The 19,604-nt window shown below is 39.2% G+C and overlaps 1 protein-coding gene across 1 annotated transcript in view; it reads left to right on the top strand.

The window, feature by feature from the left end:
- LOC308076481 (NACHT, LRR and PYD domains-containing protein 3-like) overlaps positions 1-19,604 on the top strand; it is a 48,784-nt gene that overhangs the window by 19,665 nt on the left and 9,515 nt on the right. The window contains exons 4-9 of the mRNA XM_080416792.1: positions 9,738-9,866; positions 10,391-10,441; positions 12,333-14,136; positions 16,900-17,064; positions 18,946-19,119; positions 19,202-19,357. Coding sequence (XP_080272918.1) covers positions 9,738-9,866; positions 10,391-10,441; positions 12,333-14,136; positions 16,900-17,064; positions 18,946-19,119; positions 19,202-19,357 — 2,479 coding nt within the window. The remainder of the gene's footprint in view (positions 1-9,737; positions 9,867-10,390; positions 10,442-12,332; positions 14,137-16,899; positions 17,065-18,945; positions 19,120-19,201; positions 19,358-19,604) is intronic.

The raw sequence follows: 19,604 nt of genomic DNA, 5'->3' as shown, positions 1-19,604 counted from the left end.
TGCCAATAGAAAAATTGTCCTTTAGTGACATAGGGTGTTTTTCTATTGGCACGTTTGACCCTCAAGGTTTCAGCCTCCAGGAAGAAACTCAAAGTAGTCAGAGAAGACATAAAACACCATAAAAACACCACCAGGGGGCTTAATAAAGTTCTATCAACCTCATAGACACATGAAAAACAGAAAAAGTGCAAAACCATGGCACCACCCTTTAAAGAACTGGAGGCGTGTCCACATAAAAACGTAATTTTAACAATTTCTGTACACTTTTTTTTAAAAACAATCGTCCTCCTAGTATAACCATACCTGATGATTATGTTTTTGGGGGGGGGGAGCACTGAAAATCACGCACCCCATCTTTAAACTATTTTAGCTTCTTAAGGATTTATAAATATACCTTGTAGATAGCCAATTGATCACTCACAAACTATTAGTAAACCAACGTATTAACTGTATGCTAATGATTTATAACAGCCTTATAACTCTTCAAAGGATTAGCATACAGTTGATAAGTCAGTTTACTAATATTTTGACAGTGATGTATGTTATAAAACATATTTAGTTTATGAAGAATCTATTAACTACATATAAAGCATAGTTATAACTCCTTAACTGTTTTATTATATATTAATATATATTTTAGAAAACATGAATAACTAATTTACTAATGATTTATAAATTATCTATTAACTAGTTATAAGGCATCGTTATGAATTCTTTACTAGCTACTACCAAATGCTTAATAAGTCATTAACAACTCATTAACCAACAGTTTATGAATGATCTATTAACTACTTACAACGGATAGTTATGATAAAGTGTTACCGTGTGATAAATAGCTTTCTGTCAGAAATACACTGTGATTCGTAGCTTTGATGATAACTTGTGAAACGGGACACTCTGCATAACAAGTACTTTTACTTTTGGTAGCCTACTTTAAGTATATATTGATGCCAATACTTTTTGTACAATGTAGACTCAAGTACATTTTTAATTTTAGGCCAGCGGTATACATTGCTGTCACCTTAGCGCATATAAAGACAGTGAACTGATAGTCTTGAGTTACAATATATATAATGATTTGTATATTTACACGAGTAATGATATGACAGACTGATGAAGACATGACACTGCTTACCTTATGTAAATGGAACAATTAACATCGGGAGGTTCCCAGCGCGCGTAATGACGCACATAATACATTAGTGGATTTCAAGTGCAAGCTGTAGGCTAACATTACATAGCCTACAATACACAACATACTGTAGCCTACTGCAGCCTATATTAATTAATTAAAGCTCGCCCAAGCACTGTCCCACATTGTCCCACATTGTCCCACATTGTCCCACATGCACGCGCGCGCATGTGGGACAGAGGTGCGCTCCCCCACTTCCAAAGTTAGCACTACAACACTGGTTACAATGTAGATTTATATCATTACATCCCTAACCACTTCACCCCTATAAGTTGGCTATTTGAAAATAGCCGATCTACAAGTACACAATACAATACTCAATGTGATTCATTGTGACCTTGTAGGGCCTACATGTGCTAGTTTCAAAGGTCGCGACCTCCCGTTAGTCCCGTTAGTCTGTAGGCATACATAGTTTCTGACTCACCGAACAACACAGATGAGTGTTCGTGCATTATTTTGTGGAGATATCAGAACCATTCCCACCAGCAGCTTTTTCAGAGCGCATTGGTAACACGCAGAAAGCAGCGCAATAGACAGTGCTTGGGCAGTGCTTGGGCGAGCTTTTATTAAGAGCTTTAATTAATTAAAGTTCTATATATATGAGTGAATAGTTGATCAACAATATAGGCAGCATTGTGCAAAAACATGTTTATATAGGTGGGAATATGACCATTCCTCTCTATAACAAAAATAGACTAATTGGACCCAGAAATGTTGTTTTTCTATTTACTATTAATATTGAAATGTAATCTATAGGCCTATTGTATGAAAATAAACTTTGTTGCTAAGAGTTGAGTGTTGAACAAACGGTACAATGTCATAAATGAGTGTCCTACTCTCGCTCTGCAGCCGCACCAGGCACGCCCACAGCCGGGGGCGGATATTACCCGATGTTTGCTTTCTAAGCTTGGTCTAGCCTTTGATTGCCTTTCAATAAAACCATATTTGATAGACATAGGTATCACCTACATGTTACTGATTACAGGGAATGTTATATTATTGTAATCCGTTTAGGGCTGACCCAAATAACTTGAATATTCGAAGCTTCGTTCGATGGCACAAGATTCGAACTTTTTTTTAAAAATCGAGTAATCGTTTTTTAAATGTGATTATTTTTTTCTCCAAACATGTACAAATGCAAAATATAAGGTGCTTACCCGCTTGCCTCAAATGTTAAATAGGTGTCCGGAGTATTTGTGCAATGTATTAGTCCATATCTTTCAATAAAGAAGTGTTTTAATCCCGTCTGTGGACGAACGCCATTTTCCCTCCTCGTTTCATTCCTGTTTACATTGAGTGTAATTCCGGCTTTCACCGGATGCGCCCCGTCACTACCGCCAATTGGGAACTTCTGACTTAAATACTTCTTGAAAATATGGACTAATATATTGCACAAATACTCCGGACACCTAGTTAACGTTTGAGGCAAGCGGGTAAGCTGTCTGTCTCTGTCTGTCTGTCTGTCTGTCTGTCTGTCCGTCCATCTATGTATCTGCACGCAGCATGCACGGCACATCTGAATATATCTTTCTGTCCATCTATCTATCTATATGCAGGCAGCATGCACATCTGAATATGATTTCAACGGATCCAATCATTATTATCCTGACAAACAATGAATCATTGACGGACAGAGAGCCAATCGAAAGTCTGCGCATATAGTCAATAAGATGGTTATTATTCATATTATTATTCATATTATTATTATAATGACAAACAGTGAATGACTGACGGACAAAAAACCTTCTCGAATGATGCCCCGTTGAAATAATATCAAAACGAAAACATACAATGCTTGTATAACGTCCCATGTGTATTGTATTATAATCATTATCATCATAATAATCATAATATTAATCAAACAGACATGTGTGGCACGCATGTGTCATGCGCAATTACGCGTGACTGCAACCATCATATAACAAATAACATAGCAGGCACAGTGACAACTGGATCAACTGGGTCAAGCTCGCGGCACAGTGCGCCTTGCGCACCCGTTATTTTTTACCTAATCACTGTCATATGAGAGAGAGAGAGGTGTGCGCTTCTTATGGTATAAGAACTATATAGCGACTGGACTGACATGAACTTTTAACACTGCCAACTTTCCTACTCATTCCTGTGTGCGTCTTTGACCAACCAACCACACCCCATTTACAGAAGGAATATGCTATATGTCTGTTATTGAGCTCGCCAGTAAACTCCACTTGTCTTGGATTTGGTGACGGTGTTGTGATCATTCTGTTTGACAACCCAGGACGAATGCCATTGAAATAGCCTAAACACCTTATTTAATAGCCTATAAGAACTGTATAGTTCTTATAGTATTTACCTTCATCAGATAAATACTAATGTTACTGGCCTATTTGAAGAATGAACTGTCCGGACCTGGACCATGACATGTATTTGGGCTGCTGTGCGTAAAATGGATTGTTTAGCTATTTTATGACAATAATAATAATAATAATAATCATAATTTAATGGCCGCTCATTCCCCGGCCGCACACAGCTCGCTACAAACCTCCCGACAGTCACCGAAACCTACGATCACTGGCATCCATTCATGCCTTGTGCGTCTGTCTACAAACTAAGTGCCTTTGATCCTAATCACCTTTTATGTGTGCGCGAATGGGCCATCAAGTGTGTCTGATCTCCCAGTGGGGAGTTAACGACCGCTGTTGATTCATTGACTGAAGCAATCAACACCTATTTAATTGTTTGTTTTTTTCCTCGAAAGCAAAGTTGTTGAAAGACTCATGGAGAAATCGCATGATGTCATCTCAATCACCTCAATCAGATGACTGTTTAACTTCACTAGTGCATGTACGCAGCTTGTTGTCAGCTGCTGTCTTGTCTTGCTGCTGTCTACTGACGTCAGGTGCACTAGACTAGGCTTGTGACACGTTACAACCATTACAATGTATAAAGGAGACTCTTTATTTTACATTAAACACATGAAAAGCAGACAACTTTTCAACATATAAATAAATAAAGGTAATTTATGTTGCAGAGTTATTGTAATAACAGAAGTGCAGGAGTCGTTGCCACGCCATAACATTACGACCAAAAAAGAAATAAAATTAAAATAAAGAAAAAATAATCAACATTATGGCCACTCCGCTTGGGTCTCAGAAGTGTGAGTGATAAATGTAAATTATATGATTAATATGGCCTGCAATTATGTAGGCTAATGCTGCCGGAGAGAACCACAATGTTATGTTTTGTGTGTGTGTGTGTGTGTGTGTGTGTGTGTGTGTGTGTGTGTGTGTGTGTGTGTGTGTGTGTGTGTGTGTGTGTGTGTGTGTGTGTGTGTGTTGTTCGGAAATGCGTGTCTTTAGCGCCCTGTTGGTCTTACCAACATATCCTCGACCGCATGGGCATTTTAGCAGGTATTTAATATTTTTGGTTGTGCATGTTATAGTGCCCTTGATATCAAAACGTTTCCCCCCGTTAGTGGGTGCGTAAACTTTTCGGTGAAATTACATTGTGCGCAACGGGCGCATCTGTAATTGCCTTCGGGGATTTGAGTCAAAAACCTTGATGTTGGTTGGGGATTATGGAGCTGTCTATAGTCTCATAGGACTCAGGGACCAAATATGAAAAAATAATATTTTCGGAATGGCAGGGCCTTATAGAACACTGGAAAACACCCCCATTTCGAATAATAGAAGTCAATGATAGGAATGGCGGTGTCTTTCATTTCGGAATAGCAATGTTTTATAACAAAATGGAAAACACTGCCATTCCGAATAATAGAAGTCAATGGTAGGAATGGCGGTGTTTCTGAATAGAGAGGTGCACCCTACACGTATATGGATCTTTTACTAAACGGATATTTTAGTCCTCCGTTTTTAAAAAGAATCCCTGGCCACATGACAAAGATAAAAAAAATCCCTGTCCACACGTAGACGCAGAAACGCATTGATCAGCTGCAAGTTTCAAATTTATATCAGATTTTATATTTACATTTATTTTATATATGAGGGGCCAAATACATATACATATTTTTAATCACATGTTAAGGCCCAATACTGCAATAGCTGCATTATTTTAATAGCATACGTGAACATAAACGAAAACAACATTATTAGGGCGCAGCTGCAGCGCAAACAGTAGCCATGGTTCACATGACGCTTGTATACAAGCATCATGGTGCCGAGTCCCTGGTTTATAGTGGTGTTCAATTTGTTTTACATTGCCAACTCTCACATGTGCATAAACGTATTGTTCAATAAAAAGCATTTTAATCCCATCACCGGCCATTTTCTTTTTCTTTTCTTTTTCTTTTGTAATGTATCAGAGTGCAACACACCTCCCAACCATTAGTGTCGCATGGTTGAAAGCATCGGAGAAAATTTTGAGAAAATGGCTGGCGATCGGATTAAAATGCTTTTTATTGAACAATACGGGAGATACGGGTACTTATTGCGGTCCGGATCGCCTTGTAACGTCCGTGGCTCAGGGGTAAGCACTTTATATTTGAAATCTGAACGTTTATGTACATGTGAGAGTTGGCAATGTAAAAAAATCGAACACCACTATAAAGCAGGGACTCATAAGCACCATGACTGTCATGGTATGACAGTCATGTTTCAGGGCTACTCAAACAGATTACATCGTCCCAAAACTCCCCTCCCCACGCACCTTTTGAGCGGGCCACCCGCGGCCGCTCCATCGTCGCTGGATTTTGACCCGGGGCGATTGTGTTTTAGGACGACAGACAGACCCCACATTCAACACGTGTGCGCGCCGTGTGCGCTACTCGGGGCAGAGAAAGGCAGAGGGGTTTCGTCACACAGTGAATGAAAACGAGCTACTTTTCCCACCACTGTCTTATTATTAATTATGACATTATTTTGCCATAAATGAGCGTGCCTTGTTTCATAGACTGTAAGTGTTGCTCTCTCTCTCTCTCTCTCTCTTCATTTATTATTATAATGACCATGAGTGGTCCGGTGTTTATGTGTTATTATATTATGCATTATTATAATGACCATGTGCGAATGCGCGATGACGTCATCGTTTCTCAAAATCTCCGGATTACATGTCCACACAGATCCACTGAAACGCATGTTTTGGACAACCTTCACTTATTTATCCGTTTACAAAAATATCCGTTTTAGCGGCCAAAAACACTGTTTGCGTGTGGCTTAAAGGCCCAAACGCACACAAAAATGTGCGTTTAGAAAAAGATCCTTGTACGTGTAGCCTAGGCCTAATGAGCTTGTAGCTAGAAAATTGTCTAGTATGTTTGCCCACTTGGTCCCTGGCCGTGAGACTCACTTAATCCTTGAGACCCTAACCCTGAACATTATTGTTTTAGGACCTTCTCTCATTTAATCCATAAGACTGAACATTATCGTTTGAGGACATTCTCTCATTTAATCCATAAGACTGAACATTATATGTTTAATCGACATTGACTCACCATCATTTTACATGGCTTTTTGACAATAATTGGTAGACATTGTAGATTGATGCCAATTCAACTTCCACAACTAGGATATTTTAGGACTTTTAGTATGTTGTTCTGGACAGCTCATTGAAATGATGTATGGTGAAAAACATTTTGTTACAATTACTTTGATGTGAAAGGCTGCTAGAATTTCTGGTAATAACATCCTGTAGTTCTGTTATATTGGTTCAAAAATGATTTTTTTTAAATCTGAATTCCTCTCCTCAAATGTATTTGGAAATCAATTGAAATCTCAGACGAATGATAATTGGACTCACCATCATTTTATAAATGGCTTTTTGACAATAAATGGTGTCCATATTTCCGCAAGTAGGATTTCTTAGGACGTTTAGTATGTTGTTCTGGTGACTACATAGAAATGGTCTGTGAAGAAAAAAACTATTACAATTACCTTGATTTTGAGGTCCAAAATGAGCTAGGTTGCCTGGACTATAGATGGGTTTCCGCGCGACGTCATCACAGAGCAGAGTGCGCAATCTGCGCATGCGTGGGGTAGAACGAACCGGAAGCGCCATTCACTCTGTTGTTATTTTCGGGATTTAGATAGGCATAATGCTGCTATTATAGGCATAATAGGCATAATGCTGCTATTATATACAAACAGATCCAACTTCCGACAAATCATTTTTATTGAGTAAAGAAGATATTACAAACTGCATCATTTAATCTACTTTGATTAAACCCGGTGAAGACCATTTCTTTTATGAATGTACATTTGACTAGAGCTGCTGCGGGTAATAGCGCCCTCTACTGCTCAACCCTCCACTGCGCGCGCATCATCCTCTCATGTTTACAAACAGGAAACCCATCTATAAGGACACATTATCTGACAATGTCAACTTTGATGAGGCAGTATCGTGTTGTTTTTAAATATGTTTATTTAATTTATTTTATTTTTTATTTTATTTCCTGAAAGGTTGATATTTTGGAAACCAACTATGGTTGGTTTCTGCCAACCATAGGCAGATATGCAAACTATGCAAATCTATAAATGAACACTGTAGTGTTACTGCCTTAATGCTTGACTTGCTTGAGCCTGATTTTCTTGAAAGCAACATTCTTTATAAAGACGTTAAATCAGATGTTGCAACAGAGCAGGTGTTTGAGATGGAGAGAGATTTCAGTTCAATGAATGAAACACATTCTAGAGCTGTAGCTCTTTCTATTTAGTGCTGCAGCTCTCATGAGGAAACTCCTGTGAGCTTTGGTCTGGCTTCACATTAACACTAAACAGGATGCAAAGATAATGTTCTGTTAGTCCTTGGATGTTTTATGACACCGTGAGGGAATTATATCAATATATGCGTAATGAGTAAAAAGGCTCAACAAAAATACAATAGAATTCAGTGGGTGGAATAAGTACTTGAATGGAAAGAAAATTACTTGAGTAAAAGTACACAAGTATTGGTATCAAAATGTACTTAAAGTACCGAAAAGTAAAAGTACTAAAATGTTTGAAAATAGCAGATCTACAAGCTCACAACGCGTCGTGAGCTTGTAGATCTGCTATTTTCAAATGGCCTAAATTTATAAAATAGGGCTGAAGTGGTTAATGTATGTTTTATAATATAATGATTTATATCTGCAAAGTAACTAGTAACTAAAGTTTTCAAATCATTGCAGTGGAGTAAAAGTACAATATTTGCCTCTGAGATGTAGTGGAGTAAAAGTAAAAGTATAGACAATTGGAAATACTGCAGTAAAGTAACAGTACCTCAAGATTGTACTGTACAGTACTTGAGTTAATGTAATTAGTTACTTTACACCATGGATAGAATTATAATGTTTTTTCCTGCTCATCCGGGGCCCCCTGGTGGCAGAGGCCCTGTACTACAGACCATGTAGCCCATTGGGTTAATGCTGCCCTGAACACATGTTTAAAGATAAATATCCTTTAAGTTGTATAAACAGCACCATAACCTTGGCTTCAACACTGACCTATGAAAACTAAATGGAGGCGCTACATAGCTTATTTCATATTTTAGGCTTAAAAACAAAGAATATTTTTCTCTCAAACTTCTCTCAGTGGTAGGAGGTAACCCCCGACATCCTCTGTCGGAATACCTGGAACAATATTAACCACATTCTGTTGCTATGGTGATAACATGCATGAACCTAATTAGAATACTACTATCCATCTGTGTGCTCTAGATAAAGTACAAAAAATGGCAAACTTTTGTCATAACACAAATGTGACATCAGCCATTAGAAGCAACACAATACAGAGATACATTATAATATCTACAATCTCTCAGGACTCTGCTCAGCCGTTTACAATGCTCATTTGATCATTACTTTTTCTCTCAAATTAGTTTTTTTCCTATGGCTTATTGTGCATTTTGCATATTGCATATCACATTGCTTTCCCCCGTATTGGTGCTTGTATATTTATATTATTATTATTATATCTTTCAGAGAGGGACATCCCTACAGAGATTATTATTATTATTATTATTATTATTATTATTACATTTATTACATTTATTACATTTATTACATTTATTATTATTACCCTTATTATTATTATTATTATTATTGTCGGAGAGTATGTTTTCGCTTCGTCCCGCTGTGTGTTCACCTCCCTCCTAGCCAAGCTAACATTGGTCAAGCTCCACGTGACACGTGTCAATATGTTGACACCAATGCCTTTGATTGGCTAGCGAGACGCATGACGAAATAAAATCCTATAAATAGGTGTGTCACTTGAAAAAGCCATTTATGTTTTTTGAAGTGAGGTAAGACAGGATCAATCAGTCTTGATTGGAACAGTACCTTCCAGTACAAATCACCCGTCCGTGCGTGTGTGTGTCCCTCTGAGAACACCTAACATTGGTCAGATAATATAATTGCTATGATATAGTAACATGTTCTATTTTACGTAAGAATTAGAACATTCCTAGAGAACTATGGTTAAAGATAGGGTAAGTGATTTAATTTGATTAAAATAGCATTAAAACTGCATTAAAACTGCCGGTGGAGACTTGTGCTCCGAGGAGCACATTTTCTAGTTATTATTATTATTATTATTATTATTATCATTATTATTATTATTATCATCATGTCTTTCAGAGAGGGACATTCCTACAGATGGAGGATCAACAGGAGGCAGAGGAAGGACAGTGATTGTTATTCCAGTGATCATCAGCATCATGGTGGCAGCAGTACTGCTGTATTTATACTGGAACCAGAAGATACTGAGTAAGACTAGAACTCATTCTGTATTTATACTGGAACCAGAAGATACTGAGTAAGACTAGAACTGATACTGTATTTATACTGGAACCAGAAGATACTGAGTAAGACTAGAACTCATACTGTATTTATACTGGAACCAGAAGATACTGAGTAAGACTAGAACTCATACTGTATTTATACTGGAACCAGAAGATAACTAGTAAGACTAGAACTCATACTGTATTTATACTGGAACCAGAAGATAACTAGTAAGACTAGAACTCATACTGTATTTATACTGGAACCAGAAGATAACTAGTAAGACTAGAACTCATACTGTATTATACTGGACCCAGAAGATAACTAGTAAGACTAGAACTCAAACTGTATTTATACTGGACCCAGAAGATAACTAGTAAGACTAGAACTGATTTAACTAAACTAAATTTAATATAAGTCATACCTCTATGTATCTATAATGATAACAATGTGAAGATGAAAATGATTCTAGTGTCTCCATACTGACCAATCACTGTCTCACATCTCAGCTTTGACAGGAGAAGAGGAGACAAGACCAGACAAAGCCTCCGAACTGAGAGGTGTGTGTGTGTGTGTGTGTGTGTGTGTGTGTGTGTGTGTGTGTGTGTGTGTGTGTGTGTGTGTGTGTGTGTGTGTGTGTGTGTGTGTGTGTGTGTGTGTGTGTGTGTGTGTGTGTGTGTGTGTGTGTGTCTGTGTCTGTGTGTGTGTGTGTGTGTGTGTGAGAATTAACAGAATAAAGAAACGCTTCAACATCAGTCAGATACAGTATGTAATGTGACAGTTACAGTCTAGCATGTATAGGATCACAGATCTACAAAGTGTCAACAGGGAGAAAAGACATAAATGTATCAGTAACAATTATAAGCTGATACACTCCTCTGTCACACAGCAATATAAGTTAGCAGTGCAAATACATCATCCTAAATAAATGGAGAAAAGAAACAGTAACTCGGTCTGAAAAGTACTTAACGTCAATAAAACAATGAACTAAAGGACTGTTTGTTATTTAAGGGGGGGGGGGGCGCTATGTGCCCTGACATACAGTAACATGTCATGACTTCCTCTGACAAAAACAAATAATTAAAATTTTTTTCTTCTATTGTCCCTCCCCTCCAAATAACAAATATAACATTTTAAGTTGATAATAATGTTATCACACTGTTTGTGTTCCACATTGATTAGAAACGCTGCTCTAACGTAGATATACAAACCAGCTGTCTGCTTTTGTAGTACAATAGTTAGAATAAATACCTTTTGCATGAGACGGGTTGGTTTCACAGCCCGGTGGTGTTCATTTGAGGCTTTTGTGACCAACTTTTGTCCCTTTGATGGTCAATGGGTTATTAAATGAAAGAACTAATTAAATATTAATGAATGATTAACCTACAGTGACTGGCCTACAGTGCAGCTTACAGAACATAAATTAGGCTATTTTAGTTTTACTTGTCAATCATAGTGGAACTTGCTGGTCGATAGGAAGAGACCAAAATACAGAACAGTGGAGGGGGGGGGGGGGGGGGGTTGATCATCTGAATATAGACATACAAAAAGCTATTGTGAAAAAGACCATTTCATTGATTAAAAGTGGATTTTGATGACCTTCCCCTGGAGAGAGAGTATGTGTGTGTGTGTGTGTGTGTGTGTGTGTGTGTGTGCGTGTGTGTGCGTGTGCGTGTGCGTGTGCGTGTGCGTGCGTGCGTGCGCCCGTTTGTGCATGTGGAAATAACCTTAATTTAAAACATTATTTGTCTTAATTAATCAAAGGTCAGTACAGAAACATTACACAGCTAGACTAGACTATAATTATTCCAATAGATGTGTTCATTAATGTCTAGAAGGAGAGTCCATCTCTTCACAGCACTAACCTTTTACTTTCATTTTCTATGGAAACATAATACTGTTGTTCTCAAACAATACTTTTATGGCCGCGGATTCCTAACTGTTCTATAGAGTGATATTGGGGGAACAATCATGATTAATTGGCAGCAACCATAAAAAGAGCCTCTGAGAAAGAGATCTGCCTTTTATGTTTCATTAACCCATTAAGACCTGAGGATTTTTCAAAAATAGCAGACATACAAGCTCATAGCGCGGCACTCGGAGCAGCGCTATGAGCTTGTAGATCTGCTATTTTTGAATAGCCAAAGAAATCTAAAGTGACACAGTTGCGTTCCAGGTCTAAATGGGTTAAAATACTACTTCTAATAGCTGAGACTCCAGTGAGTCATCTCTGTCTTTTCAAAACAAAGTTGTTTGCATCTTGAACTAGATGACTGAAATGGAAAATGTTTTATTGTGTTATTGGTAAACAATAAGTGTGTGTGTGTGTGTGTGTGTGTGTGTGTGTGTGTGTGTGTGTGTGTGTGTGTGTGTGTGTGTGTGTGTGTGTGTGTGTGTGTGTGTGTGTGTGTGTGTGTGTGTGTGTGTATATTCATATTACTGACGATGAAGACAAGCTTCAACACAACATGGACATTTCATATGTGAGTATAAATTTGGGCACAGGGCCTGGGATCATGTTTAAAGACATCTACATCCCACTCTACAATGTAGACATCAATGTCACAGACATCCACAGACATCATGAGGTCAGACAGATGGAGATGAAGAAGGCAGGAGAGGAAAAAGAAATCCAACTCAGTGAAATGTTCAAAGACCCTTCTGGAAGAAACAAAAGAACAGTGCTGACCGTTGGCTGTGCAGGAATTGGCAAAACATTCCTCGTACACAAATTTGTCTCTGACTGGGCCAAGAAATGTTTTCCCCAAGGTCCACACCTCGTTTTCCCGCTCAAGTTCCGCCAGTTAAATCTGCTCAAAGGACAAAACTTTAGTTTGGCAAAGCTAATTCACACATGCATCAAGGAAACCAGATTTATTGAGGAAGACGTTCTTAATGACATCTTCAACGAATTGCAGACGTCAGGAGACGACAACAACAGCCCCTTCAAAGTTATGTTTGTTATGGATGGTTATGATGAGGAAAATTTTCAGTTCGATTTCAGTAAAACAAATAGCTTCACGCAAGTCACAGAGTCGTACCCAGTGGAAGAACTCCTTCTAAACCTCCTCAAGGGGGAGCTGCTCCCCTCTGCTCACATCTGGATAACCTCACGACCTGCAGCAGCCAATCAGATCCCTAAGGAGTTTGTTAACAGGATGACAGAAGTACGAGGGTTCATCAGAGATGACCAGAAGAAGGAATTCTTCATGAAGACGTTCAGTGATGAGAACCTGGCCAGCTCAATCTACTCACGCATCAAGGAAACAAAGATCCTCCACACCATGTGTGAAATCCCAGTCTTCTGTTGGATCCTTGCCACCGTTGTGCAGAACATGGGGATGACAGACAAGCTGCCCAAAACCCTGACTGAGATGTTCTGCTACTTCCTGACGGGTGAGACCAAGCGAGAGCTGAAGAAGAATTCTGCACTAGATGAGGAAGACAAAGAGAAGGTCATAATAAAGGATGTTCTTCTGAAGCTGGGCAGGCTGGCGTTTGACCAACTTGACAAAGGCAACATCATTTTCTACCAGAAAGACCTGGAAGAGAGTGGTCTTGGTGTGAACAAGGACTTGCTGAACTTAGGTTTTTGCACAACGTTTTTCAAAGAAGACGATGTGTTCTTCCTCCAAACGGTCTACTGCTTTGTTCATCTGAGCATCCAGGAGTTTCTGGCTGCAGTCTATCTGTTCCACTGTTTCACACAGAGGAACATGGAGGTCCTGAAGACATTCCTGGAAGATGATGATTACAACAGTGACAGTTCCCTGTCTGACTTCCTGTGGGCTGCTATGGAAAAAAACCTGCAGAGTGAGAGTGGACACCTGGACCTCTTTGTCCGCTTCCTTCATGGTCTCTCACTGGAGTCCAATCAGAGTCTGTTAGGAGGCCTGCTGGGTCAGACAGAGAACAGTCCAGAGGAGATCCAGAGAGCCATCAACAACCTGAAGAAGATGGGCACTGATGATGATAATGATGATGATGATGGCTTCTCTCCTGACAGATGTCTAAACATCTTCCACTGTCTGATGGAGATGAACGACCCCTCAGTAAGTCAAGGTATCCAACAGTTCCTGGAGTCAGAGAGCAGATCAGGGAAGGACCTCTCTGAGACCCAGTGTTCAGCTCTGGCCTCCATGCTGCTGATGTCAGAGGAGGTTCTGGAGGTGTTGGACCTGGACACATACAACATAGTAAATTTGACTGGGCGACAGAGACTGGTCCCAGCTGTGAGGAACTGCACAACTGCCAGGTTAGTATTCATCTGAATGTCAACATGTTATACTTTCACTCTCCATTCATACATTCAGTATACACACACACACACACACACACACACACACACACACACACACACACACACACACACACACACACACACACACACACACACACACACACACACACACACACAGGGGGAGGGGGATGGAGAGAGAGAGATGGACAGAGAATCATCACATTATAAAAGACACTGATTGGTCACACTGGTGATTCATTCTCCAGTGTTTATGTCTATCAGCGGTTCTCAAACCTTTTCATGTCGAGAACCCCAAATTAATGAACCGTATTTATATTAATTATTACATATTTGTCCACAGACCCACATCTGAAAATATTTTGCCAGGGACCCCCATACAAGATTTATGTTAACATTGTTCTAAATATCCCACATTTTTCATTTTTTTTAAAGATTGTTTTATTTTTAATAGTCAATCTACTATTTTTTTTTATAGTCAATCTACAAGCTCAATGTGCTTGTAGATCGGCTATTTTTAAAGAGCTGATGCAGGGTTACAGTGGTTAAACCCATTTTTTTTACAAGCTCATAGCGCGGCACCCGGTGCCGCGCTATGAGCTTGTAGATCTGCTATTTTTGAATAGCCAAACTAAAATATGGTTAAGTGTTTAAAATGATTGTAAACACTAACAACTAATTTTGCTGGGGACCCCCTGGAACACCCTCAAGGACTCAGGTCCTCAGACCTCAGACCCCACTTTGAGAAGCACTGATGTAAACAACACAGGTGGTGTAATACAGCCTTGAGGTGCTCCAAGATATCCTCACAGGGCGGGGGGGTATTTATCACTTTTCTTGAAGCCCAAAACATAAGAGATATTAATTAAACACTGAAGACCTCAGAGAGGAGACACAACACAACACAAGAAAAAAAATACCAAAAAATGAACGGCGGCGCCGGCAGGCGGCAGGCAGTTATCCCCCCCAACCCCCCTTGCCTCTGACTGTGAAGGTCTAATAGTGGCCAAACTTGTTCTGTGAGAACAATGGCCAAGTCATGTCTAAACAATCAAGACAAGAGGAGATCAAGAAATAAATCTAATCACCCACGCTGGCACAAACATCAGTCTAAAAGTGTATTGATCCCTGCTAACCAGCGCTGCCCAGGGAAACAAGGACGAGGAATTTTATTGGCTCACTATTGGATACATCGTAACATCGCTTCTTTAAGGGGACCGTAAGGGTCCATTTGGTTCCATTTGTACGGGTGGTTGCGTCGTTGTGTTTACATGTGCGGTGGAATAACGGCCGTTAAGAGAGAAACACTCAAAAGTTTCACTCGTCCTCTGTCTCCGTTGACAATTTTAATAATCCAAATGATAATAATCTGTTTAGGAAACTCTTAAAAACTCCCTGCGAATGAATGACTAGTGTCGCCTTGCGTGACATATTCAATGTGCGCTGTCTTCTCAGTCTATCTACCGAAAATGGCAGATCTACAAGCTCACTACGTGGTGCGAACAGACGCGTGTGAGCTTGGAGATCGGCCATGTTTGGTGCGTGACACTGTTGTACGATGAAGTATAAATTGCGCTTTTAAAGTGACAGTACACACATTAACCAGTTAACAGTTTCTTCAATATTATTTTCCAAAAGTAAAAAGGTCACTTGCCTTCTGTCTGTTAGAAAAGTACTGTATTTGAAGACCCTAGTAAAATGTAGTGCAAGTGATATATTTTGGCTAAAACAAAGACAAAAGAATAGATTTTTTTTTGTTTATAAAGAGCTGAAGAGACATGGAGATTTTATAGTAATTATTACAGTAGGCATACTATTCATAATATAAAGCCATTTAACACTCATCACTTATCACTAATACTTAATGATAGGCAAACATATGTTTTACTAGTCATCTTCATTTAATTTTAGATGGTGGTCAGCCACAAACACAGTCACAACTGGCCGGTTCTGTTCAGAATTTGTCCTCTCACGTCTTTCCACAAATTAATAGAAAAAGATCAATAGTGGGCTCGATAAAAGCTCTGCTCAATAAGCAGGATCGATAATGTGCTCATTATCAATAAAAAATAACAAGCTCCATCCCTAGTAATGAACATCAACAAATCCAAACTGCGCTCACAGTTGACACATGGACATCTAAATGACATTATGAAAGTTACCACTGCTCAGAACCTGGTCCCTGATGTTGACAGGTTAGTTAAAGCAAAGAGATGTCAGGTACATCCTTTTTTTCCTCAAAGTGGGGTCTGAGGACCCCCAGGGGTCCTTGGAGGGGTACCAGGGGGTCCCCAGCAAAATTAGTTATTATAGTGTCACAATCATTTTAACCACTTTAACCATGTTTTATAGTTTGGCTATTCAAAAATAGCAGATCTACAAGCTCATAGCGCGGCACCGAGTGCCGCGCTATGAGCTTGTAGATCTGCTATTTTTGAAAAACCCCTGGCACAAAATATGTTTGAGATGGGGGGGGGGGGGGGGGGGGGGGGGGGGGGGGTCCTTGACATGAAAAAGTAGAACCACTGTTTTAAACAATGGTCATTACTTGTTTACTCAGTTTAATGAGGAATTACCAAGTTACTAAATACATCAATGTAAGTTACATGCTTTAACTTAGTTCCCTGTTCTTACTGACATCCTGTTAATGTCTGGAGAACTACATAGATAGAAGATCTCTTAGTTTACTTCCTTCACAGTGAACTGTGACTGATCTGTTTTGATCATCTCCCCGATTTTACATTTAATCTGTCATTACAGACTTGTTGGCTGTGACCTCCAGAAGGGACACATTGAAGTTGTGGCTTCAGCTCTCAGTTCTAATCCATCCCATCTACGCCACCTGGACTTAAGTTCTAACGGACTGGACCTGGACCTGCTGGAAGCTGCACTGAAGAGCCCACACTGTAGATTGGAGACTCTGAGGTCAGATGAATTTACATGATTTATTTTCATCAGTGAATTACAGTATAATATTATAATATGAATACTGTGTTGATACTTCTTTTGATTATTGTGAATAAGGTTGACATAGTAACACATTGACTAGAATAATGATAAGGTACAGTGACTATAGTATGTACATGTTACAATTACAATGAACACTTACATGCATTCACCCACAATCCCTGCAATTTGTATTTTTACATGTTGAGCCTCTGACACTTAAACTGATTGAAACCTTTATTTATTATAGAAAAGAGCATTGAGGTTTACCCTCATTACAATGCTGCTGACATTACACACACACATCAACAATTAAGACACATACAGATATAAAACACAGAAACAACACAATAAGACCATAACAGGAAACTAGTAAGTTAAAAACAGTTACATAGTGAGGTAGAGAGATGTAAGAGCAGGTTATTAAATAAAGGATATTGGGGCATTAATGTTTATCATGAGTTGTAGATTGTTCCATGAAATAAGAACATTATAGCAGAAAGCAGATTTTCTCAGTTCAATCTCAAGTGTAAGCCTGTTGTTTGAGTGGATTCACATTTATATTCAGACACAGAGTAAGATGTGTCTGTCTGTCAGTGGTGGAAAGAATATTCTGATGTTTTACAAAGTAAAAGTAGCAATACCACAATACAGTAATACAGTAATACAGTAATATAGTAATACAGTAATACAGTAATACAGTAATACTAAACTAGTAAAAGTCCTGCTTTAAACATTTTACTTAAGTAAATGTAGGAGCCATTTCATTTGATTTAATGTTTTTTGACTAAATGGCGCCCCCACTGGTCGCCTTGGAAAATGGCACCATGGTTCTCTATTAATCAGGAAACAGCTGTGTAGCAGAAACACACACACACACACACACACACACACACACACACACACACACACACAGCGCAGATTGAATGAAAGACTTTGTTTAGAATCATTTGTGAGTTTATTTGAACCTTTATGCTGCGCCTGTTTGTTTTGAAACCCTTTTAGTTAAAGTCTGGAGCTTGTTCTTGTTTCGTTGTTTGCCCCGCCCCCCGTTTTATTTGAAACTTTTACATAAATCAACCTGTTTGAATCCATCAAGATGCAACAACCAACAGTGAGTAACAAGAGGACCAAGTCAGCTGTTGTGAGTGCGTTGAAAAGACGTATCCTGGCCTAGATTGGCATATTGGCCCTACAATCAAAGTACCAAAGTATTGGTACCAAAAGTAAAAGTACTGCAAGTACTGCATGTATTTTAGAAATTTAGAAAATAGCAGATCTACAACAATAAAGTATTAAAAATAGTGATATTCAAGTAAAGTAAAAGTACCTAAAATTGTGCTTAAATACAGAAGTTGAGTAAATGTACTTAGTTACATTGCACCACTGGTCTGTATTGTCTCTTTCTCCAGCAGATGTTGTCCTTCCTGTATGTGTGACATCAGCAGTTATCAGCTTCACGTCTTAACCTGTCCACCAGCTGTCCTTTGACCTGTCCATCATCTGTCCTTTAACATGTCCATCATCTGTCCTTTGACCTGTCCATCAGCTGACCTTTGACCTGTCCATCATCTGTCCTTTAACCTGTCCATCATCTGTCCTTTGACCTGTCCATCAGCTGACCTTTAACCTGTCCATCAGCTGTCCTTTGACCTGTCCATCAGCTGACCTTTGACCTGTCCATCATCTGTCCTTTAACCTGTCCATCATCTGTCCTTTAACCTGTCCATCATCTGTCCTTTAACCTGTCCATCATCTGTCCTTTAACCTGTCCATCATCTGTCCTTTAACCTGTCCATCTGTTGTCAAACTGTTGCTGTTTACAGTTTTTCCATTGTTTTCATTTTTTCCCCCATTTAGACTGATTCACTGCTGGTTGTCACAGAGATGGTGTGAAGTTCTGGCCTCGGCTCTCAGCTCCAATCCTTCCCATTTGAGAGAATTAGACGTGAGTTTGAACAGAATTCTGGATTCTGGAATTGAACTTCTCTGCGTTGGAGTGAAGAGTCCACATTGTCACCTGCAGACCCTGAGGTAAATGATGTTTTCTTCTCTGTGTGGATCTGTACTTCATGAACACCAACAGCAGTTTGTTAAAGTGTTTATTTCTCTGCAGGTTGTCAGGCTGTGGGATCACAGAGGAAGGCTGTTCTTCTCTGGCTTCAGCTGTGGCCCTCAACCCCTCCCATCTGAAGCATGTGGACCTCAGCTGTAACCACCCAGGAGGAGATGCTGTACAGACACTGCTCTCAGCTGGACTAGAGACTGTCAAGTGAGTAGATTTAGACTGCGTCCATGTTGGTTAGTGCAGCCATTCCCTTGTTTCATGTTCCAGTGGCTAGGCAGGTACTTCATGCTTTGTATTTATATATATTTAGTTAATACTATATACTCAACAAATGAATAATGCTAGATTTATGCCTCCTACATTTAATTGAATCGTCAAATTATTAAAAATATACAGTATATAATAACATAATACTTCACATTGTAAGCTGTCATTTGGTCAATCTAACCTA

This window comes from Gymnoscopelus braueri, assembly GCF_963280865.1.
Source record: "Gymnoscopelus braueri genome assembly, chromosome: 20".
Lineage (NCBI taxonomy): Eukaryota > Metazoa > Chordata > Actinopteri > Myctophiformes > Myctophidae > Gymnoscopelus > Gymnoscopelus braueri.
The sequence above is the reverse complement of the archived record's forward strand: the minus strand, read 5'-3'. Positions and strand labels throughout refer to the sequence as shown.